The 25,444-nt window shown below is 40.5% G+C and overlaps 1 protein-coding gene across 1 annotated transcript in view; it reads left to right on the top strand.

Annotated features, from left to right (window-relative positions):
- LOC126262867 (fatty acid synthase-like) overlaps positions 1 to 25,444 on the top strand; it is a 379,208-nt gene that overhangs the window by 164,232 nt on the left and 189,532 nt on the right. Inside the window, exons 12-14 of the mRNA XM_049959735.1 lie at positions 6,704 to 6,933; positions 17,791 to 18,095; positions 24,419 to 24,560. Of these exons, the coding sequence (XP_049815692.1) occupies positions 6,704 to 6,933; positions 17,791 to 18,095; positions 24,419 to 24,560 (677 nt within the window). The remainder of the gene's footprint in view (positions 1 to 6,703; positions 6,934 to 17,790; positions 18,096 to 24,418; positions 24,561 to 25,444) is intronic.

Below are 25,444 nucleotides of genomic sequence, written 5' to 3'. Positions count from 1 at the left end.
TTTTCAGTTTTAGTGGGGGCCAACAGCACTTCAGTCTTATTGGTAAGGGGGATGGGTGTAGTACCCTGAGTTCTTTGTGGTCTATGCCTCACCTGTACAGGACCCTTTGACCCTCCACCCACAATCAACAAATAGTGTAGGTGCCCCAGTGGTCCCGGTCGCCTATGGTGGACTGGATGGCCGAGCGGTGACCTCTCCAGTTGTCAGGATGCTAGGAAATGACTGTGGCCGCATCAGAAACACCAAAGAAACATTATTAATTCATAACACCTTTATTCCTGCCGAGTACAATGTGGCTTGGTGATATCAACAACCTTCCCCGAGTTCTAGCTGATTCGTAGTGATGACAGCAGATCTGGGCCGCACAGTCTTGCTAGTGCAGCACCACGTGCTGCGACGTAGTGGAGGAATGCCCCTACTTCAGCCGCGCGTGGCTGGTGGCGTCCGGCTGGCCGGTCTGCTCGGCTGCGGACAGCAAGCTGCTGCGCGTGGAGGCTCTGGGTTGGAGTCCCGACGCTGTTGGCACGAGAAGCGTTCTCATAGTGCAGAGTATATTCTGTCCCACCCCGTCTTCTTCCCTGCTCCTCCTGGTGGCTCGTCTGCTGTGGACGGGTGGAACGGGCTGCAGTCCCCCAGCGTCATCGGCTCACCTGGTTGTGATGGCTGATGCACAGGGCCTAGGCCCCGCACGATCTCGACGACGGCTCACTGATGTGGTCAGCATTGGTGGCAAGTGAGTCTGCCGCGATGTCTGCTAATCCTGGGTTGATGATTGACAGTGGCAGCAGAGAGGACCAGAGCTGGTACTGTCCCCTCACGTCTGCTGCTGGATGGGCCGCCCTTACTGCAACATCTCCTTAATAAAGATTAACATGTCGATCACCCAGCTGAGCGCTACGCAGTGACCCAGTACACATCTAACTGCAAGTCTAATTGCGAGTGCGAGTACCTTGCTGCTATCAAAGCTGGCGTATTTAAAGGAAGCACGAGTGACGTCCTGACGTCATGCTCGTTTGTAATGAACACATTCGTTCCACTTATACTGCTGATTCATCTGTCGCACTCGACCCTTACGTGTTCTTGCGACAGAGTTACGTGTTGTTGCAGCAGACATACTCGAAGTTGTGGAATGCAGTACAGCTGACGCTATAACTCTGTCTTGCACTCTACGAAAGTCTCCGTCCAACACAAACCCGCGTGCTAAGCAATTCTCTCTCGCCTGTTGTGTGTAACCAGGCCATTGCCCCTGCGTGACGACACATTCCAATATATGTGCAATCCTCCTACCTCTTGGCTAACTTACTGCCTCTGGCTCTCGGTGTAGGCAACGAAACTTTGACAATATTCCACGTTTCCAACTCTTTACTAGTCCGCGACACTACAGTAGTGATAGGTCTTGTATTTTCTTGCGAAGAGAAATTATCCATGGAGGAGGATAGATCTTACAGTAACTTTAGTAGTGACTCAGACTATTTTACCAAACTTACCTACCTGTAGCAGTTTCCAATCACTTTACATCAGGCAGAATAATTTTTAAATTGCTTATGAACAGCTGTGAGCTAATGCTTTACCATATAACAGCATTCATATTGCATCTGATGTAACACTTTACAGAACAGTAAACAAATAATCTTAAATTAATACCTCTGATTTTCTTTTAATTTCAAGATCTGTTATGCTTCAAGGATTACAAGTTTCTTTTAACATCTGAAGTTACATTGCCCAAGAAAGTAGTTTGTGTCATAACAAGACAAAACCCTAGCAAAAAATTTCCTGATTCCTGTTGTGACTCTTCAAGCTTTCCCGGTGGATTCATCTCAGCTGAAAGAAATTCTCTACGAGAATTGAAGACGAAGACATCGTCATCTTACCTGCTGACAAAGGAAATGCTACTATGCTTCTCTCACGCACAGAATATAAGAACAGGATGTACAAACTGCTCGACGATCCTGCATTAGTAAATTTAAAAGTTATCCGATGGTTAGGATCCAGAGAAAAACTGTGGAACTTATCAGGAAGAGCTTGATTCTAGCCAAAGTCACTAAGGGTTTGCGTCAACAGACTGCAGTTCCTCCTAGACTCTACGGCCTGCCCAAGATCCATAAGAATGGGGTGCCTCTCCATCCCATTGTAAGTAACATAGGAGCACCTAATTATTTTGTTGCCAAATACCTGATATCACTATTGGGACCTCTCATAGGCAAGTGCGACCATCACATTCAAAACTCTGAATATTTCATAGGTCGCATGAAAACTCTTAGATTGCAATCATTGGATCTGTTTGTAAGTTTCAATGTTGTGCCTCTTCCTACAAAGGGGCCCTTGCAGGACTCTTTGGAGCTCATTAACAACAAGTTTGAAGAGGACATAGTAGCATTATTTAAACATGTGCTTACTTCAACCTACTTCTTTTTTCATGACCAATATTTTGAACAAGTGGACGGTGTCACCATGGGAAGCCCTCTGTCTCCTGTGGTGGCCAATTATTTTATGAAGGACTTTGAAGGAAAAGCACTACAGTCAGCCACTCTCAAACCTTCTTGTTTTCTGTGGTATGTGGATGATACATTTGTGGTGTGGCCACATGGACTTGATACTCTAACTACGTTTCTTCAGCATCTGAATTCGCTCCATCTGAATATAAACTTTGCAGTGGAAGTGAAAAAAGATGGTACTTTACCTTTTCTTGATGTCCTGGTACGAAGGAAAGCAGATGGAACCTTGGGACACAGCATCTATTGCAAGCCAACGCATGCAGATCTATAACTGCAGGCCACAAGCAGTCATCATCCTGCACAGTGTAGTAGTGCATTACGTACATTAGTTCATAGAGCACGTGTGGTATCTGATCCTGAGAGCCTGTCGAGTGAAATACAACATTTGAAGACAGTGTTCTGACAAAACGGTTATTCTGAGAGGCAGATACATAATGCATTCAGGCCCAGCTGAGTTCAATCTATGGAGCAGAACGAAGATATGAAGACACCCACTTCTTTGGCCTTTTTGCTGTATTTTGGTTCCATGTCGTCAAGAATCAGAAGAGTCATCAGAAGGTATGGAATTAAGTGTGTTTTTCAGCCATCTGCAAAACTGAGAAACCTGTTGCGTTCGGTTAAGGATGACCTTGGCCTGAGGAAATGTGGTGTGTACAAGTTTCTGTGTTAGTGTGGAGCAGCGTACATAGGACAGACATGCTGCACAGTACAAGAACGCTATGATGAACATCAGCGTCATACACGCCTTCGTCAACCGGAATAGTCGGCAATTAGGGAACACTGTCTGAATACAGGACATTGTATGATTTAAGAAAATACGGAAGTTTTATCCCCGGCATCATCTTTCTGGGATTGTGTCATTAAGGAAGCAATACATATCCATACAGCCGATAATCTCATCAACAAGGATACCGGATTTCAACTGAGCACAGCCTGGAACCCTGCATTGGCTGCTATTAAATCACGATGCGGGAATCAAGATTCTTCGATAACAGGCCTGTCATAACATTGGCCTAGTACGGCTGTTGGTGAGTAACGGTCGCACTGTTGACAGACGCAGCATACAGCGCACACACGGGAGAGCATTCTTCATGTGCATGTTCTAGAAACGGGGTGTCAACATGCGCATCAGTCGTACATAGCCACCAACAAGGTTGAACCACCTGAAGATGTTGGACAGTTGCTCCGAGGAAATATTGTGGAATTTGCACAACGTGATCTGGCAGCAAACTCGTGAAGACTGTTTACAATATATATTGCTACAATATATATACAATATATATCTACTGTCTCAGAGAGCTGAAACTACAGTGTAGTTTCAGTTCTCTGAGACTGCAGACGTGTGTGCAAGTTGCGCTTGCGTGTGTGCGTGTGTGTGTGTGTGTGTGTGTGTGTGTGTGTGTGTGTGTGTGTGTGTGTCTACTGCTGACAAAGGCCTTAATGGCCAAAAGCTATGATTGTGTGAATCTTTTTATTGGGCCTATCGCGACTCAGCATCTCCACTATATGGTGAGTAGCAACTTTCCTTCTCTAGTATTGTTACATTCCATCCTGGATTTTCCATTGTTTGAAAAGTACACTTAAGTCACATAGTCTTTCCTATGACTGTGTACTTCTTGGAAAGATCATTCTACTGAAAATGCAGTCCATGGAATTGTCAGTATCAAAGTTGACAATTTATACACTTCACTGAACCTGAAATCAGGCCAAGTTCGTTCATTAATGTCACTATCTCATATGCATTCTTCAAAGAAATCTTGAGTGAACTATATGGCACAATGAGTTCATTTTTCAAAGAAATATGCCTAAGAGTGGTCCATGATCTGATGATAGTTTGTGTAAAAGATGGTCAAGAGATTGATAGTGTGTAATTTTCATTGTACTTAGAGTAAAGCAGGTGAAAAAATTTGAACTTATCGAAAGAAGAGAACCTTTGATCTCCCTCAGACAGAATGTGATCAAGTACTTCAAAATATGAAGGACAGTAAATGGCCATTTCCATTTCATCTGAACTCAGTCTCTTGAATCGCTCTTTACAATTTGTATCACAGTTTTAAGTCACTTCGATTTTCCAGAAAATATTGAAACAGTGTTCCCTGTCAGATTACAGCTGTCCTGAAATCTCCTTAATCATCTTGCTGCAATACACAATGTCATAGTTTTTGGTTTGCAGTTTGTTATACAAGACATCTGTGTAACTGAACAGATTAGAAAATATTTCCAACAAGAATATTGACTGGAAATTGTTCAGAAAAAAAAAAAAATCCTGAGACTACACCACTGCATCACTGTTCCTATTATCACTGTTATCCAGAACACTGCCAAGAGTTATAAAATTGTAGTCTGTGTTCTTTAACTGTGTGGCCCATCTGGACTAGAAGGTCCACCTAGATGAGGCCAGTGATGGCATCTTTCTTTGAATAAATTCCTGTAATGCACATGGTTTTTAAATGACTTAGAAAAAAATGAAGAAAGATCTCCTACAGTTTGGAAAAATGCTTAAAGTCCTTTTATATTAGAGATACTTCTCTGTAAAACAAAATTTAATAAATGAGCATGGCAGTGATTGAAGAGAGCTTTCATATATTTTGACAAAACTGTACTCTGGAAGCCATTAACATGTCCACTCATTACTGATGCTCCGTATTATTTCTAGCCAACCAACTTCACTGCAATGACAAATTCATTAACTAAGTGTTCAACATAAGCATATAAACCAGTAGCTGTTCTGTCTGCACTGACATCATTAAAACAAATGAATCTTTCATTCATATTGCCTTCATGAATGTAACACAGCACTGTTGACAGTTGTGACTTACACAATATCTCAGACATTTCATCAAGCATTATAGCTACAAAGTCGGCTGATTTTATTTCTTGTTTCAGAGATTCCTTGACTACCTCAGAAACAGCTTTAGCAGTGTCATTTTGTGCAGATGCAAAAGTAACTCGAAATATTGTAGATGTACTCAAGTGTGCCTCTAACAAGGAGTCATAATTTTTCAAAACATTTAGTAATTGCAGATAATTTCCCTTGTTAATAGAAGCATCTGACTCATTACATCCTAAAAATGGGAGCTCTTGTTTAGCTAAATATCACACTGCATCAATGAATCTTTCCGGAATTTCCATGTTCATTTTAACTGGTTTGTTGTGCTGTCTAATATTAATGTGATGCAGCTCATTTGGTAGGGTGTGGAGTCTGTCCTTCCCAAACATTTTTAACTACAAAAATGACTGCATGTGAGTTTGGGATTTTGAATGTCTTTGTTGGCTGACTGAAAATTATTTAAATCTGGAAAACTGTGTTTATTCCATGCTGACTTTTCTCTGGAAAACAGCAAACACAGCCAATAGAAAAGTTTATTTGAATCGGGATGACTTGTCAAACAACCAACACTATCATCCTGCAAAACAGAAAAATGTCTAGTGTAGCATTCATTTTTGCTCTTATGCTCTGATGTTAGATTAGGTAATGGTAGCTTCAGCCTACCTTTTCTAACTACTTCCAGTTTTCCTTGAAGTGACCTAATGGAAAATGGTCTTTCTAGCAAGTGTTTCCCAGCTACATTTACTTTCATTGTCAGATGTTAATCGCAACAAAATCACTAAACACTATCTCAGTATTTGAAACACTAAACAGTATTTTAGATGATCACACACATAGCTATGCGGTCAGGTTAAGGATAGTGACATTTTGATAATTCATATTGAAGTAGTTTTATCACCTCTTTAAGGTGTGTTGCAACAACAGTAAGTAAAAACATTATTCATTATTCATAGAACAATTGAGGTACTACAGAAAATATTGAAACTAAGCATTAAGTAAATTAAAAGGAGAGTGGTAGAAGCAGCGCATTGTGAAAACCAAATTAGACTATTGCATAAAATTGTGCTACAACAAAAAATACAATTGGAAGTTCCTAACATTATGAGTTTCATTGTTTGTGTTCCCATTAACGGGAATAAAACCATTACACTAAGAAGGTTATTGCAGATTTGTATTAATAATTAAATACACTGAGTTTTGATACTATTTAAGAATATTATCTCTGCAATAACTGTTTTGTAACCATTAGCTTTCCTGCAATTTATTGTTATATATGATGGGAGAACATTTAGAGGTTTATTGAACTTTACATATACAATTGTTATTTACTTTCTGAAGATGGAGATAACTTTGTAATTCTTGTATTTCCTTTTACTAGGTTTGGGTTATGAACAGATAAAAGATATTCTTCCTCCAGGAGTTGAAGTAGCATGTCATAATTCTCGTAGTAGCTGCACACTTTCTGGTCCAACAAAAAGTGTTGAAGACTTTGTTGATGTACTGAAGGGAAAAGGCATATTTGCAAAATCTGTGAATGTTGCAAACGTAGCATATCACAGTACATACATCAAACCAGCTGCTCCACTTCTTCTTAATTATCTAAAAAAGGTAATCATTTAATATGATTATGGTAGTCTTGAGATTTTCCCATCTGATTCACTTCACAAATAGTCAAAATTTGATTCAGTTTAGTTGGTATTGTTCACAAGCTGTACTCACAATTATGTGATTTCATATATGGTAAATTTCTGTTACAAAAATCAAGCTAAACCATTATCTTAGCAAAGTTATCAGGCAGTGATCTTTAGTAAACCTGTTTAAATATTGATATCTTGTACTTTTAAATCTAAGGGTAGCTATCTTAAATGCAACAAGCAACAATTTAGGAAGAGATAGACTGCTACTTACCAAAAAGAGAACACATTAAGTTGCAGACACACACAGTTAAAAGACACATACACAAAGCTTTTGGCAACAGCCTTTATCACCAAAAAAGTAAGAGAGAGACACACACTAGTCATACACACAAGTAAGCACACCTCACGCACACGTGACTACCAACTCCAGCAGCTCAGAGTTGAGTTGCCGGAGTTGGCAGTCATGTGTGCATGAGGTGTACTAGCTTGAGTGTATGAGCCATGTGTGTCTCTCTGTTTCCCATTCACCGTTTATACACACAAGCAAGCACACCTCATGCAGTCATGTGTGCATGAGGTATGCTTGCTTGAGTGTATGTATGATGTGTGTCTCTCTCTGTTTCCCTTTTCTGATGAAGGCCATAACTGAGAGCTTTATGTAATTGTCTTTTATTGGGCATTTCTGAAATTTAATGTGTCTTTGTTACAGTAAGTAGTAATTTATCTTTTCCTACATTGTTAATTTTCCTATGTTGAGTTTCCACTGTTTGTTATCTTAAATGCAAAATATTTATGACAACCAGCTTGTAGTAATGGATGTGATGTGATTTTCTTAACCAGATCTGTTAACTAGCTAATGAGATGAATGAAGAAACATTTTTGGACTCAAGTTCTTTTTAATTTTTTTAATGTGTGGGGGTGGGAGGCAGATTTTACCATTAGTAGAGCACTATCAAAATTAAACATTATGATTGAAGTGGCTAAATGATATTATTATGAGAGGGGCATGTAACACTATCAAATTACCTGTAAAGGAAGGTTTTGAATTTATTTGGGCTATTAATTCTTACATTAAAACAGAGTTGATTTATCTAGTGATATGCTTCCTAATGTTCAGTGAAAGACAGAAACTGTAAAAACAATGGTTTTGTTTGGTATAAAATAACACTTGCTGCTGCCAACCTGGATTTTCTTCTGTTTCCTGCATACTGCATTTTGGGAAATAATTCCCACCCTGTAGTGCATTTTTTGTGTATTACACACAGCTAATCCATTTTCTCCATCCTCCAAGAACTTCGCTTCTACGCCAAACAGAAAGATTCAGTATTGTAGTACACTTCAGCATTTTTCTGACATTACTTAATTAACGCACTACACCTAAAAATGTCTAATAAAATATGTAACTTGGAAAACATTGGACAGAATTTTATTCTCACTAATAAGTACTGCAGGAACACTCCCAAGCAGTACCTGTAGTGAAGTAGTATCTGCAAAAATGCTCACAAATCTCTCTCAGATCTTGATAAGATTTAACTATGGTGCAGAGATAGTCAGCTTGCTTTAAAAGGATGGAAATGTAAAATAATGCACATCACAAAATGCAGAAAAGTGGTATCCCGTGACACCAGTTGTGATTCATTGATATTCTATTCAATCAGTTATCTCACACAAATAGCTCAATATAGCAATTTGTATGGATATGACTTGGAATGGTCAGATAGGCTCAATTATAGATAAAGCAGATGGAAAATTTGAAAAATACAGTCATTCTACAACGTGGGAATTTTATTCCTCACTGAACACATCAGGTGGATACCATGGGTTTGCTGGATTTGTAGGGTAAAATGGGCAGGTAAAGCATGGCAACATTGTAACAAAAGATGTCCGAATAGTAGACTGTTCCTTTATTGGAATGTTAACAGGCACAAATACTTACAGAACATATTTACAAATGTAAGTTGCCACAAATATGTTTATGAGCCAAAACTCTCATTCAAGATGGTCTGGTAATCCCCACCACTTATGAAGGAATTATGTAGGCACTTATGAAGACCACCATGAGAAATTGGTGTACATGTGTGGGAAATTGGTGTACACATTTCTTTTGAGACAACATGAGAAATGTTTTGGAAGTATAGTAAATTGGGCCAATACAACACAGTGACCAAGACAATAAGCAAATACAAATAAATGAACTTGGAGAAGTCATAAGTGTATTTAATCTAACCCAGTGATCAAAGCAGAATACAACGTATAAGTAAATGGAGTTTAGGTACTATAAGCGAAGTGAATCTAGCCGTGACTAAAGCAACTACAAAATACAAATAAATCAACTTCAAGTGCTGTAGGTGAAGCTAATCTAACGCAGTTGGGGATTTCAGTCTTTAACAGTGGCACATGTGGCACCATGGTGGTTTGTGCATAGTTCACAGAAAGAGGTTGGAACTTGCCACACTGACTATAATTTAATGGGCATCACAAAGCAGATATTGCACACTCAGGACATGAGACCATAAGGTGGGTGCTGAATAATGTTTCTCTGAAGTATGGTATCAGTCTCACCAATTAGTTCTCCACAGGTCCTGCAATGCTCTTTGCTCTATAGATACACACAACTGACTCACAATTGATTTCTTCATTGTTCCTGTCTGATTGCACTGCTGCAAGCTGTTAAATTCTGATAATGAAATAACTTGAACATAAACTTAACACCAAAGGATATGAAATCAGTGCACTCCTCATGTGGACAGCTCTGTGTCAGTGTGGGAAGTACTGGGAATTGGACACACAAAACCCCATGCAATGCAGCAAAGAAGCACATGACAGAGAAAATTCTTGTCCTCAGATGCATACAATTTGCATGTGGTTGTTTCCCAGGTGATGCCTCATTTGCTACAGCAAGAGGTCATCTCTGAGAGCAGATGGATGATGGGCATGAATGTGCAGTAGTGTGTCACCACAATGATTTCCCCCGTGAGTAGGAGAGGGCATATTTTGTTACGCAGATGCTGCTCCTGGCGGTGATCGATGGACTGCTGCAAGCAGTGGTGCAGTGTCGTCAAGAAAGCAGTGTGAGGGTGGGGGGTGTGTATGCTTCATGATGGAGGCGAGCTCATTAATTTTGCCAGTCGTGCAGGTTATGAGCTGCACTATGTCCATGGAAGGTTTGTAGGTTGTGGAGCATATGGGTTCTGGTAAGGGCTGTATGTGTGGGAGACCGCGTGAAGGGCCATCACGATGCTGCACGGTGACAACGATGGTGTGGGTTTCACAGGTCTTGAAGACCTTGTCCAGCGACAGCTGCTGTGTCAGTGTTCCTTTAGCTGTGTGTCACTAATACTGTATGGACAGTAATAGGTAGATGCACAAGCCAATTCACGAGTAACAGCATTTCAGGACTGATCATAGGCTCGGAAAGTGCGCAGTGGTGCTGGAGGAGCCTTGGGGGCTGTATGTTCCAATGAAAATAATGAACGTATGGGCAGCATTTCTGATGTGGCCACTGTGCTATGAGCTGGTCTTTTAGGGCATTGAATTTGCTAGACTGTGGCAGACTTGTGACAGTGTTGCAGGCATCCACAATGACCAAAAACTTGAGCTGCACAACTGTTAATGAGTGGCATGGGGTTGCTGGTAATTGAGGATCTTATGAATGTTGCCCCTCCTTGGAAGCAAACCACAGCCAGAGTTGCAGAAGTTAATAGGTGGTAGGTGGATGTGGTGCTGGCCAGTTAGGGGGTTGGAGGGGATGAAGGTCTATACAAGCTGCAAACAGTTGCTGAGGAAAGCATGAAACCTGGAAATATGTGCTTGTAGATCAGGGGGACAGGGGATTTAGTTTCTGGCTGGTAGCAGCAAGCCCGGGTCAGACTCAACCTTCACTTGCTGTATTAACTCTGAAATGGTGGAGTAGTGTGCTGTACCTGCCAGGTTACCGGAGAGTGCTAATGCGCTACTTCCTGGACTCGGGTAGGCGCGCCGGCCCCGGATCGAATCCGCCTGTCGGATTAACGATGAGGGCCGGTGTGCCGGCCAGCTTGGATGTGGTTTTTAGGCAGTTTTCCACATCCCTCTAGGTGAATATTGGGCTGGTCCCCACATTCCGCCTCAGTTACGAGACTCACAGCCATTTGAAACACATCCACACTTTTCCATGATTTACACTAGACGCAGACAGATGGGGTACTCTGATTCCATCCTGGGGGGTATGGGGTGGCGGTAGGAAGGGCATCTGGCCACCCCTTCAAATTAACATGCCAAATCCAATTTAACTAGGCTCACCCCATGCAATATGTGGGACAAAGGTGCAAGTGATAGAATAGCGATAGAATAGGTGGAGTAGTGTGCTGTGCTACACATGTGGCCTGGTGTGGTGAGTGCTAGCTGGGTGGTGGTGGGAACGTGTGATAAGTAGCCACTCGGTTTACCCAGCTGTGCTGTAGAGCTTGGTATGGGAGGGAGGGGTGGTTTGGCTAGGGTCACCAAGGTGGGAATTATGTTCCTAACTGAACACAACAGGCGGAGACCGAGGATTTGCTAGGTGTGGATAAAGCATAAGAGCAATGTAAAAAATATGTCTGAATAGTAAACTTTCCCTTTATGGGAACGTTAACAAGCACAATTAATTGCAGAATGTATCTACATATGTAATTTAACTATCAAAATGTCTATGAATAAAAGCTCTCAGTTAGTCATTCCAGTGACCCCCACCACTCATGAAGGTTTTATGAGTTCACATGATGGGTGTCCACCGTCCATATGTAGGGAATTAGTTTACACAGTTCTTTAAGACAACTTGAGAAACATTGTTAATGTTCTTGAAGTATGGTAAATTGGGCTAATCTAACACAGTGATCAAGGAAATATGTAAGTACAAATAAGAGAACATGGATGTACGATAAGGGTATCTAATCTAACTCAATAATCAAAGCAAAATGCAACTTACAAATAAATGAAGGTAAAGTACTGAAAGTGAGACTAATCTAGTACACTGACCAAAGCAACTACAAAATACAAATAAATGAACTATAGGTACCGTAGGTGGAGCTAATCTAACAGTTGCAAATTTCAGTCTTTAACATCCACCTGTGTGGTGCCACAATGATTTGGATATTGTTCACAAAAAGACAGTTGGATCTACAGTTGCTGTAATTTAATGGACTCCGTGAAGCAGATACTCCACATTCAGATGGGTGCTGAATAATGTTTCCCTGATATATGGTATCAATCTCACCTGCTAGTTCTCCATAGTTGTCACAGGAGCTTGCAATGCTCTTTGCTTTGTAGACACACATAGCTGACTCACCATTGATGTCTTCATTAGTCATGCATCTATCTGGTAGCACTATGGCAAGCTGTTAAGTCCTGTTAGTAATAATAATAAAAAAAACTTAACACTGAAAGAACATCAAATCACCGTGCTCATGTGAACAGATCGACACCAGTGCAGGAGTTGTGGATACTCACTGTTGCAAGCTTTAGGGAAAATCCACACATTGTGGCAAAGTGGTGCATGTTAGAGAAAACTCTTGTCCTTGGTTGCATGCAGTTTGCGGTGCTGTCTCCTACAGTGTGAGGTTGTTTGCTAGAGGAGATGGGTGGCATGCACGAACATGTAGTAGTGTGTTGCCACTGTACAGAGGAGACTGCATGCAAAATACTTATGTGTCCTACATTAAAATGCTGATCAAGTGTGTGGGGTTTGCGGTAAATAAGATTTATTCTTTCTTCTGTCTCCTAGCCTTATGCCACAGGTTCACAGAGTCAGCATGCTATTCTGGATTTGGCAATGTTAGAGGTAGAGGGTGGCCAGATACTCTTCCTGTCACGACCGCTTCTTCTTCATGATATAATCTGTATACCTCACTTGTCTGCATTTATTGTTATATCAAGTGCCAACATGAGAGTATTTTTGAAATGTTTGCAAATCATGTGACTGAAGCCAGACAAGGTGCCAGCTCTTATTCACCTAATGAGATGTGGGAAACTATCTAAAAACCACATTCAGGCTGGCCAACATACAAGTTCTTACTGTTGATTCACTGGGGAGATTTGATCCAGGGCCTGTACACTTCCACAAATTCCAGAATGGCATGCTAACACAAGTGGCTATCTGAGTTGGTTCCATACTAGATAAAGCTAATGGGATACTGAACATATGCAAAGAACAGCTACAAAACTTGAATTGGCAGACATTTGAAGGATGATTCCAGTTATGCCATTAAAGTGTACTTACTATGTTTCAATAATCAGTATTAAGTGAAGAATTTAGAAATATACCTCAATCCCCCTATATATTCCTCTGTTAGAGAATGCAAACTCAAGATTAGACCAATTACAGGGTTTGCAGAGTGTAGAGATGTAAATGCAGATAAGAACACTTAGAGAATAACTGTCATGCTGTGATATACCCGTTTAATACAAAAATGACAGATTCACAGGTCTAATGTGAACATAATTAGTGGTTACAACAATGAGTGCCCATGACACAAGATACATTGTGAAACTGGAGAACTAAGGACTGATATTCACCTCTCAAAAAATGTTAGTTACATGCTGGGCTAGTCTATTTAAATGCTACAGTAGTTTCTCATTTCTGCTTCAGAATATGTTTTGTGTAACAGACATGAAACTGAGGAGATTTTCTTTGGAATGATGATGATAGTGTATATGTGCCACACATTTAAATTATTGTAGGAATGTAACAATACGAGAGAAGGAAAGTCGCTACTCACCACACAGCATAGATGCTGAGTCATGGAAGTCCCAATAAAAAGACTCACACAATCATAACACACACACACTCACGCAAGCGCAACTTACACACGTCTGCAGTCTCAGAGAGCTGAAACTACACCGCGAGCAGCAGCACCAGTGCATGGTGGGAGTGGCGACAGGGTGGGGGCAAGGAGGAGGCTGGGGTGGAGAGGGGGAGGGATAGTATGGTGGGAGTGGCGGACAGTGAAATGTTGCAGTTTAAACAGAGGGTAGGAGAGAAGGTGTGGAGGGGGGAGGGGATAAGTAGCAGAAAGGAGAGAAATAAAATTAAAAAGAAATTAAAAGACTGGGTGTGGCGGTGAAATGACAGCTGTGTAGTGCTGGAATGGGAACAGGGAGGGGGCTGGATGGGTGAGGACAGCGTCTAACGAAGGCTGAGGCCAGGAGGGTTATGGAAACGTAGGATGTATTGCAGGGAAAGTTCTCACCTCCGCAGTTCAGAAAAGCTGGTGTTGGTGGGAAGGATCCATAAGGATCCACAGGCTGTGAAGCAGTCATTGAGATGAGGGGTATCATGTTTGGCAGTGTGTTCAGCTACAGAGTGGTCCACTTGTTTTTTGGCCACAGTTTGTTGATGGCCGTTCATGCGGACAGACAGCTAGTTGGTTGTCATGCCTACATAGAATGCAGCGCAGTGGTTGCAGTTTAGATTGTAAATCACATGAGTGGTTTCACAGGTAGCTCCGCCTCTGATGGGATAGGTGATGTTAGTGACCTGACTGGAGTAGATGGTGGTAGGAGTGGGACAGGTCTTGCATCTAGGTCTATTACAGGGGTATGAGCCATGAGGTAAGGGATTGGGAGCAATGGTTGTATAAGGACGGACGAGTATATTGTGTATGTTAGGTGGACAGCGGAATACCACGGTAGGAGGGGTGGGAAGATAGTGGGTAGGACATTTCTCATTTCAGGGCACAACGAGAGTTAATCGAAACCCTGGCAGAGAATGTAATTCAGTTGCTCCAGTCCCGGATGGTACTGAGTTACGAGGGGAATGCTCCTCTGTGGCCAGACTGTGGGACTTTGGGAAGTGTTGGGAGACTGGAAAGATAAGGCACAGGAGATCTGTTTTTGTACAAGGATGGGAGGAAGGTTTCAGTGAGACCCTTTTTATATTTAGAGAGGGATTGCTTGTCAATGCAGATGCGACAACCATAGGTGGCTAGGCTGTACGGAAGGGACTTCTTGGTATGAAATGGGTGGCAGTTGTCAAAGTGGAGGTATTGCTGGTGGTTAGTAGGTTTGATATAGACGGAGGTACTGATGTAGCCATCTCTGAGGTGGAGGTCAACATCTAGGAAGGTGGCTTGTTGGGTTGAGTAGGACCAGGTGAAGCAAATGGGGGAGAAGTTGTTGAGGTTCTGGAGGAATGTGAATAAAGTGTCCTCACCTTCAATCCAGATAGCAAAGATGTCATCAGTGAATCTGAATGAGGTGAGGGGTTTAGGATTCTGAGTTTTTAAGAAGGATTCCTCTAGATGGCCCATGAACAGGTTAGCATAGGATAATGCCATACGGGTGCCCATAGCCGTACCGTGGATTTGTTACTAGGTAATGTCATCAATGGAGAAGTAATTGTGGGTGAGGATATAGTTGGTCATGGAGACTAGGAAGGTGGTTGTTGGTTTGGAATTCATAGGGTGTCTGGAAAGGTAGTGTTTCATAGCAGTAAGGCCATGGGCATTAGGAATGTTAGTGTACAGGGAGGTGGCATCCATAGTGACGAGCAGGGTACCATGTGGTAAAGAGAAAGGAACTGTAGAGAGTCGGTCAAGGAAATGGTTGGTATCTTTTATATAGGAGGATAGGTTCCTGGTAATAGGTTGAAGGTGCTGCTCTACGAGAGCAGAGATTCTCTCAGTGGGGTCACAGTAACCGGCCACAATCGGGCGTCCTGGGTGGTTGGGTTTATGGGATTTAGGAAGCATGTAGAAGGTGGGAGTGCAGGGAGTGGTAGGGGTAAGTAGAGAGATAGACTCTGGGGAGAGGTTCTGAGATGGGCCTAAGGATTTGAGTAGTGACTGCAGATCCTGCTGGATTGCTGGAATGGGATCACTGTGGCATAGTTTGTAGGTGGAAGTATCTGACAGCTGACGGAGTCCTTCTGCCACGTAATCCTTGCGGTTCAAAAGTACGGTGGTGGAGCCTTTGTCTGCAGGTAGGATTATAAGATCAGGATAAGTTTTTAAATGGTGGACTGCAGTTCTTTCTGCAAATGTAAGGCTAGTATGCATGTTGAAGGATTTGGGGAATGATGGTGAGGCAAGGTTGGAGGATAAGAAATTCTGGAAAGTTAAGAGGGGGTGGTTTGGAGGCAGTGGGGGTGGATCACAGTTGGATGGAGGAGTGAACCGAGTTAGGCAAGGTTCAATATTGGTCTTTGGTTGAGTCTGATTGGTTGGGTTGGTGGCAAAAATGTTTTTCCACTGTAGGGACCGGGAGAAGGAGAGAAGGTCTTTAACTAGTCCTGCATGGTTGAATTTGGGAGTTGGGCAAAAGGTGAGGCCTTTGGAAAGGGCTGATATTTCTGTTGGACTAAGGCTTCTGGAGGAAAGGTTCATGACTGTGTTGCGAGTCTCTTTAGGTTTTGAATTCAGTGTGGTGGTGGGAGGGGGTTTGTCAGCTATGAGGGGGCGTGGGGGAGGTTTGGAGGTTGTTGTAGAAGTGGTGGACAGTGGTATTCCAAGATGGGAGTAGGAAGTGAGCAGGATGGAGAGGTTTTTGAGGTGGCGTTGTGCATGTTGCTCAAGTTCCTGCAGGGCAACTGAATTACATTCTCCGCCAGGGTTTCAATTACCTCTCGTCGTGCCCTGAAATGAGAAATGACCTACCCACTATCTTCCCACCCCTCTTACCGTGGTATTCCGCTGTCCACCTAACATACACAATATACTCGTCCGTCCTTATACAACCATTGCTCCCAATCCCTTACCTCATGGCTCATACCCCTGTAATAGACCTATATGCAAGACCTGTCCCACTCCTACCACCACCTACTCCAGTCCGGTCACTAACATCACCTATCCCATCAAAGGCAGGGCTACCTGTGAAACCACTCATGTGATTTACAAGCTAAGCTGCAACCACTGTGCTGCATTCAATGTAGGCATGACAACCAACAAGCTGTCTGTCCGCATGAACAGCCACCGACAAACTGTGGCCAAAAAACAAGTGGACCACCCTGTAGCTGAACATGCTACCAAACATGATACCCATCATCTCAATGACTGCTTCACAGCTTGTGCCATATGGATCCTTCCCACCAACACAAGCTTCTGAATTGTGCAGGTGGGAACTTTCCCTGCAATTCATCTTACATTCCCGTAACCCTCCTGGCCTCAACCTTCGTTAGACGCTGTCCTCACCCATCCAGCCCCCTCCCTGTTCCCATTCCAGCACTACACAGCTGTCATTTCACCGCCACACCCAGTCTTTTAATTTATTTTTAATTTTATTTCTCTTCTTTCTGCTCCACACTTCCCTCCTACCCTCTGTTTAAACTGCAACACTTCACTGTCCACCACTCCCACCATACTATCCCTCCCCCTCCCCACCCCAGCCTCCTCCTTGCCCCCACCCAGTCACCACTCCCATCATGCACTGGTGCTGCTGCTTGCAGTGTAGTTTCAGCTCTCTGAGACTGCAGACGTGTGCGCAAGTTGCACTTTCGTGAGTGTGAGTGTGCATGTGTGTATGTGTGTCTACTGCTGACAAAGGCCTTAATGGCCAAAAGCTATGACTGTGTGAGTCTTTTTATTGTGCCTATCACGACTCAGCATTTCCACTGTATGGTGAGTAGTGACTTTTCTTCTCTCGTATTGTTACATTCCATCCTGGATTTTCCATTGTTTGATTATTGTAGGAATGTATTTTTATGCTTTTAGGTACGTGCTTGTCACAACTAAAGATGAACAGACAGAAGCTATACAGTGTGAATTAACACTAGAATAAACATTTTTTTTACGCATAAATTAGAGAGATGAGATTTTGAGTGTTTAAAAGTTCTTTAGTTATTTCATTATGCTTAATAATAGTTTGTATTTGTTTACAGGTCATTCCAGATCCAAAGCCAAGATCATCAAAATGGATTTGCACATCAATGCTACAAAAAGACTGGGACACTGATTTGGCAAAAACAGTGTCAGCAGAATACTTAACAAACAATCTATTGAGCTCTGTTTATTTTGAAGAAGGGAGTGCCCATATACCAAAGAATGCCATATGTATTGAAATAGCTCCCCATGGTCTCTTACAAGGTATTCTGCGCAAATCCCTTAGTCCAGATTGTACTAATATTCCTCTCACAAGGCGACAAGAAAAGCAAGGCGTGGAATACCTTCTTTCAGCAATTGGCAAGTACGTTGAAATATGTTTTATTTATTTATTTTTTTAAAGAGTGATATTCAGTACTGCTTTATTTTGTGTTAATGTCAGTAGCTTGTTAACTATATATTATATACTACTTTAAATAACAAAGAAACAGAGAATAAATAAGGCAGATGTAACCAGTTCTATTAACAAAAAATTGATGTTAATCAGCATCCTAATATAGACTTTTGGTATGACATTTTCTTTTGATTACACATCCCTCAAGAAAAGTGAAGAAAAAGAAGGCTTGTTTCATCAAAAATGAAAATGTAACCAATTAGAAGGAGGTACAAACAAAATATGTGTGCCACCTAGATTGTAGAGCCAATGTTATCTTCCAAATACAAGTATCTACCACACTGTAATATTTTTTTGTAATTGGGTGCATTGCCGATATACTTACAGCACTGTGAAATCAGTTAGTATAAAAACTCTACCATTGTACAAATTTTATCCCCTGTGGTGATAACCAGCTTAGAGACAATTTCTTTCATTTCATCCCAACCATGACTTGATTTTCATTTGAAAAGTTTGTTAATTTTAATCACTACAAGCATTTCTAACAATTTTAAGTATTTTTTCATCCAGTGAAATTACAAGCACTGTAGTAATATTACTGGCATGGTTAAGAATGTGGAATGAGACGGATTAGAAAGTAAAAGGATAAAACATGAACTAGTTAAGTATCTGTTGTGCTGTGGCAGCCTTCAATGCGTGAGCTATTTTAAAAGTATGTTGATTATGGAATGGTGGAGGAGAAGTTAGAGGCTATACCATTCGCATAACACAAATGTGTTACAGTGAGTAGCAAGTGGGAGGGAGGGGGGTGTTAGTGAGAGGATTCTCCTTCATAGATAAAGATGGGAGGGATTGGGACAGATTCACAACAGACAAAATAAATTCCCTGCCTGAGACATTGCAGCATTTCAAAAGAAGACCAAATCTAAGAGGTAATGGTAGACAGATGTAATGTGATCAAAGAATGATTTGTTATGGTGATAACACATGTTTATTAGTGTTATACAATATCTCAGTTGAATGGCCTTGAAACTGGAATATGTGAGGACAGACACAATACACAAACTACTTAAAATTACTAAGAAAAGATATTAAAAAATTTAGAGAGCTCCGAAAAGATAGAGGAAGAAAGACACATATGTGGGGAAAAAACCTGGCAACTGGAAAGGAAAGCAACCATAACAATGTGTGGATTTACTTTCTTTACAGAATAAAAAAGACCCAGACTGTTTTCATGTTATCACACTATTTTTGAGAGAATGTGAATATTTCAAAAAGAACTTATGTTATGCAAGATCAAAAAACCACTGAAAAGATATCACCTTTTTGCTGATGATCCCTCTGATTACTGGTGTCAGAGAGGCATCTTTCTCAGGTCAGAATCTGGATTCAGGCACCATGTTGTGAAAGAAGTTAACTTATCAGAAGAACACCACAGAATGTTTGACAATTCATAAAAAAAGTAAGGTTAGCTTATTTCATCAGAATATTAGTGGGATTGTCTATCTAGAAATTTTAGAGAGCTCTCAGAAGATGGACTTCCTGTGCTTGTCTGAGCACCACATAACCACAAAGTCAGCAAAGTTAAATATAAAAGATTACACTCTACCATCTGACTCATGTAGAACTAGTATGGAGAAGGAAAGGGTTGTTACATACAGCCGGCTGTTGTGGCTGAGTGGTACTAGGCACTTCAATCTGGGACCGCGCTGCTACTATGGTCACAGGTTCGAATCCTGCCTCGGATATGTGATGTCCGTAGGTTAGTTAGGTTTAAGTAGCTCTAAGTCTAGCGGACTGATGACCTCAGATGTTAAGTCCCATTGTGCTTACAGCCATTTGAACCATTTTTTGTTACATATATTTAGACAGAACGCAAGATCAAAATCACTGACACAAGTAGTTTTTGTAGTGATCAGCACACAGAAATGTGTGTATGTGAATTAATACTGAAAAATAGTTTGTTTTCAATTGTAACTGTATACAGATAACCTCGGGGAAATTCCGAACTATTTATGAGGAATTGCAATTCATTACTATGCTACGTGTCAGATGGCAGCATGCAGTTAATAATCTGTGATGATTTCAGTTTACATTTTCTAAAAGACTCTGATAGGAAAAATGATCTGGAAACCTTATATGGAGCCTACAATATGATCTCAGCAATTAACTTTCTAACATGAGTGAATAAAGAAAGTAGGACTCTGTTGGAAGTCCCATGCAGAAATTTTGAGCCATGAGGTCTCTATAGCTGTCCATACCTGCAGAAGTGTTGCTAGTGGAGGATTTTGTGCATGAACTGACCTCTGAATTTAATTCCATAAATATTCAATGGGATACATGAGAATGTTCTCCAAACCAGTTGCAAATGGTTATGGCCCAGTGACATGGTGCATTGTCTTCCATCAAAATTCCATCATTGTATGTCTGCAAATGATCTCCAAGGAGCCAAACATAATGATTTCCAATCAGTGGTCAGTTCAGTTGGACCAGAGGATCCAGTCCATACCGTGTAAACACACCCCACACCATTTTGAGCCACCACCAGCTTGCACAGTTCCTTGTTGTCATCTTAGGTCCATGGCTTTGTGGAGTTTGTGCCACACTCGAACCTTCCATCAGCTCTCACCAACTAATATTGGGACTCATGTGATCAGGCCACAGTTTTCCAGTCATCTAGGGACCAACTATTATGGTCACGAGCCCAGGAGAGGCACTGCAGGCGATATGATGTTGTTAGCAAAGGCACTCACATTTTACCACACTGCCCTAATGAATTTATTAGGATATGGTCACAAGTTACAATAAGTCTCCAGTGTGGTCTCCTGACTCAGCAACATGCTGCATCTGTAACACAACATAATCAACAGTTGCTTGCTATGTATCCAGTGTAATCAAAGCTATATGGCATCATGTGCTATTATTCAGATCAGGAGGAGTCCAGATATATTCCTGACAGAAGTGATCTTTCAGCATCCCCACAGCCAGAAGTCACATGGATAAGTCATGGGATCTGGAAGGTCACACACCTTGAAACTGGTTAGTGATGATAAAATTGTTACTGAAGGTTTCTTGAAGCAGATCTTTCAGCTGGAAAGACCGACTTATCATGTCAATTGGTTCAAATGGCTCTGAGCACTATGGGACTTAACTTCTAAGGTCATCAGTCCCATAGAACTTAGAATTACTTAAACCTAACTAACCTAAAGACATCACACACATCCATGCCCGAGGCAGGATTCGAACCTGCGACCGTAGCAGTCGTGCGGTCCCAGACTGTAGCGCCTAGAACCGCTCAGCCACCCCGGCGTTCCATGTCACCCAATCTTGCATGAAAATAGTGTTGTGAACACAGTTAATAGTGTTGTGAACACAGTTGCGTTCTTGCAAAGCTGGAATTAAATTTTGTACAAGGAGGTCCCTATAATGTCCTGATATCACTGTACACGTAACAGGTCAACAATATGTCGTCTCCTCAAAGAAAAATGGAACAAGAATGAAGTTGATTGTGAAACCACACCAGACAGTCACAGAAGCTGAGTGCAATGGATTTTCCTGGGCAACATGTTATGAATTAGAATCCCCTAAGCGACAGTTCTGTGCTTTCATAGCACCATGCAGTGTAAAATGTGCCTCAACTATCCAAAGAATCTTCCCCCAAATGTATGTCATCCATTCCGAGGCATGCCAAAAGCAAAGAGCTTCATTTGGTGCACATTCTGAATCTTGTAGGAATACCAGTGTAAAATTTAATGCAAAGTGTTTCGATAGGTTGATCAGGGGAGAGAGAATTGCTATGACACAGCTCGAGCACTGGTTGCAGAATTTAAGGCATGTACTGTGTGGTCAGCTGTAGCTACAGCAACTTCATCAACAACCCACATGGGAATGGGCCACCTCCTTGTCTCTGCTGCATCACCTAATTCACCTGTTTCTTCAAATTTCTTGATCATATTCTTTAAGCCATTCATTAACATGGGGCCTCTTTGCAGCTGTTTCTGTCAGTGATATTCCCACAATACAGCACTACTGTTGCTGCCTGCTGATAAAGCAAATTTACCAGCAGTACATGGTCTGTCTTCTCAGTAGCAATTGTGTTTCATACAGAAAGCTTTAATCCTCTTAACACTTTACTCCTACAGTCAATTCACAAAAGAAGTCCACGCACTTTGCCAAGTGACAAATAGCATATTGATGTCAAAACAGGAAACATTTCACATTCTCACTGCATGCAGAGCCATAATTTCACCTGGTGGCAGAAAGTGGAACTATTATTTTTTGCAGCATATTCCATGAGCACACTGACTAATCAACATACCTATGATGTTTGTGCATCTTGTGATGTATACAGCCGCCACTGCAGCACTTGGAACACCATCAGTTAATTATTATAACCAGCTGGTATCCTGAGAAAGGAAAAAGGAATCTGTTGACAGGAACAAATAGAGATCCTGCAGTAGTTGCACACCACAAAAACTTGTCAAAATTATTAAGTAAACGTATTAAAAAATCAAAGACCATGCACATTATGTCAGAAAGCAGTAATTCGTTTGGTACCAAACAAGAAAGCGCTGGTATGTTGATAGAATAAAAACCACACAAATACACACACAAATTTTCAAGCTTTTGCTACCCATGGTTGATTTGATTTGGTCTGATCTGATTTGATTTGACTAGTAAGAAATTGTATATGGGGTTCCCCAAGGCTCAATCTTAGGTCTGCTATTTTCCCTCATATATGTAAACGATCTTCTATCTAATAAACAACAGATAGAGTCAGTTCTTTTTTGCGGGTGGCACTACTATTGTAATCAGTCCTACCATATATAAAGCAGCAGAAAAAAGGGTAAACAATATTTTCATGACTGGTTTTCTGAAAATAGCATCACTCTCAGTTTTAAAAAGATGCAACATAATCAGCTCTATGACATCTAGAGGTTCTACAACACTCTTGAGTATAACACATGGTGAGGAAATAATAACTAGTGTGGAAACTTCAAAATTTTGTGTGTCCATACTGATGAGAATTTAAACTGGAAAAAGCACATTTTGAAACTCCTAAGGCAACTAAGTCCAGCAACATTTGCACTTATAATCGTTACAGATCTTGGCTGAAGACAAATCAATAAGTTAAAATACTTTGCATATTTTCATTCAGTAATGTCATATGAAATAATGGTGTGCTGTAATTCATCTTTAAGAAAGAAAGTCATCATTGCTCAAAAACGTATTGTAAGAATAATGTGAGGGTGTTCACCTACCATCATCTTGTTGACATCTGTTTAAGGATTTGAGCATTTTGACTACTACTTCACAGTGTATTTATTTGCTCATCGGGTTTGTTGTAAATAATCCTCTGCAGTTCACAATGAATGATGATATACATAATTGCAATACCACAAGAAAAAATTAGTTTCATCACTTCACATTTAGGTTGCCTTTAGCACAAAAATGGGAGCACAATGCTGCAACTAAATCTTTTGATCACTTACACAGAGATATGAAATGTCTTACAGACAGTAAAGTAAAACTTGAAAACAAACTGAAAAGGTATCTCCCTAAAAACTCCTTCTGTAGATGAATTTTTATTATTGTAATGTGTAAAAGGTGGTGGGTAGGTACTGATAAATAGTGGTAATAATAATAATAATAATAATAATAAGACCACAACCTAGCTTATAAATGTTTAGCATGCATTCATATTTACAAATTAATTTGTGTTTTGAATGTAAGATTACTTGTTTCATATCATTACAATTTATATTGCATGTGATCCACAGAACATGAAACTGCCTAACTAATATCCAAGGAGTGTAATAAAAGACTGGAAATGACACATCTACTGATATATAGCCGCCTAAGGGAACTAATTTGAAAAGGATAACTTTAAAGTAAAAATGATAATGATATCTTTTAAAAAATTAAAGTTCATTACTTTTCGTCTGTACAGTTCCCATTGTGAAACAAGAAAGTGCCTAGATGTACAGTGTATTCAAAAGAAATTTTACCTAATTTCTATGAACCTAAATTTAAACGCCAAATGTTAGCCCTTGTGTGTGTGGTGTTGGGATGACATCACGCATTGAATTGGTTATGCACGTTCATATTCAAGTATTAGCTCATTATCATAATGGAACTTTGATCCTAATGACTAGAGTAACCAGAGGTCTGTACGTTTGGTTTGCAATATTTCTTTATGCCATCATGATAAATACGTGACCTGTATTCATAAGAAAAGTAAAGTACATTATTGTTATTGACAAATGCTTTTTAATTTTCATTCACTGCTGTAGATTGTATCTGTGTGGGCTAGATCCTAAGGTAGCAGAAATATATCCACCTGTACCATTACCAGTATCGGCAGGCACACCATTTATATCTCCAATTTGTCAATGGGACCATTCGGAAGAATGGCCAGTTATTTCAACTCTAGAGGTATGTTTCAGACTTTACAGAAATTAATTATTAAAACTTACAGTGAATAATTTATAGCGTAGTACATGTTGTATTATTAAAATGTTCCTTTTCACTTCATAAAGCCAGAATACAAAAATGTATGTAACTTTCATTTGTTGTGTGTAATGCAAAACTCTCTCAATGTTTTGGTGTAATGTAAGCACCACCAAATAAATTTGGTTTAATAACTTGAATTAAAAAAAATATATCATGTTTTAGGGTGCAAATATATTAATCAAGGCTAATTTGTGATTGAATTAATGAATGTGTGCATCAGAAGCTGATTTCAATTATATACCGAAAGTAATTTCACTTAGTACTTCTTCTGAAGTGTAGACTTTTTCAGCACAATATTGTCACATAGGACTTCAAATTACTAAAGCCTGTTATCCTAGAAGAACATATATGAATGATGATTACAGAGTATAATTGAAGTGCATATCTACTGAACGTCTTTTGGAGATAATTGGTACCTCACTCCAAGCAACAAATCTTCTGTACATACCTCTTGGACAGTAAAGAATCACAGTATATTAAAGACAGACATCTTACCAAATAACATACTACAGTGAATTCATAATTCTTGTTGATAAACAATGTGAGTTATGATTTTTTAATGACAGTCACTTACCATTCTGATAGATTGGTACATTTTGACTTGCTTTCACACAACATTCTTGTTAAATATTCAGTAGTAAAATGAGAGTTTTAAGAAACAGTGTTTCATATGTTTACCAAAATAGTCTTAAGTACCAGTTCTAATAATGATATCTTAGTTGCATATAGTAAGAAAGGAAGCAGTAAGAATGTCGGATAAATCAACCATGCCCTCCTTTTGCAGAGGAGCCAACAATTTACTGTTT

The sequence above is a fragment of the Schistocerca nitens genome, chromosome 6 (genome assembly GCF_023898315.1).
Source record: "Schistocerca nitens isolate TAMUIC-IGC-003100 chromosome 6, iqSchNite1.1, whole genome shotgun sequence".
Taxonomy (NCBI): domain Eukaryota; kingdom Metazoa; phylum Arthropoda; class Insecta; order Orthoptera; family Acrididae; genus Schistocerca; species Schistocerca nitens.
Note: the sequence above shows the minus strand (reverse complement) of the source record. Positions and strands in the feature narration are given on the sequence as shown.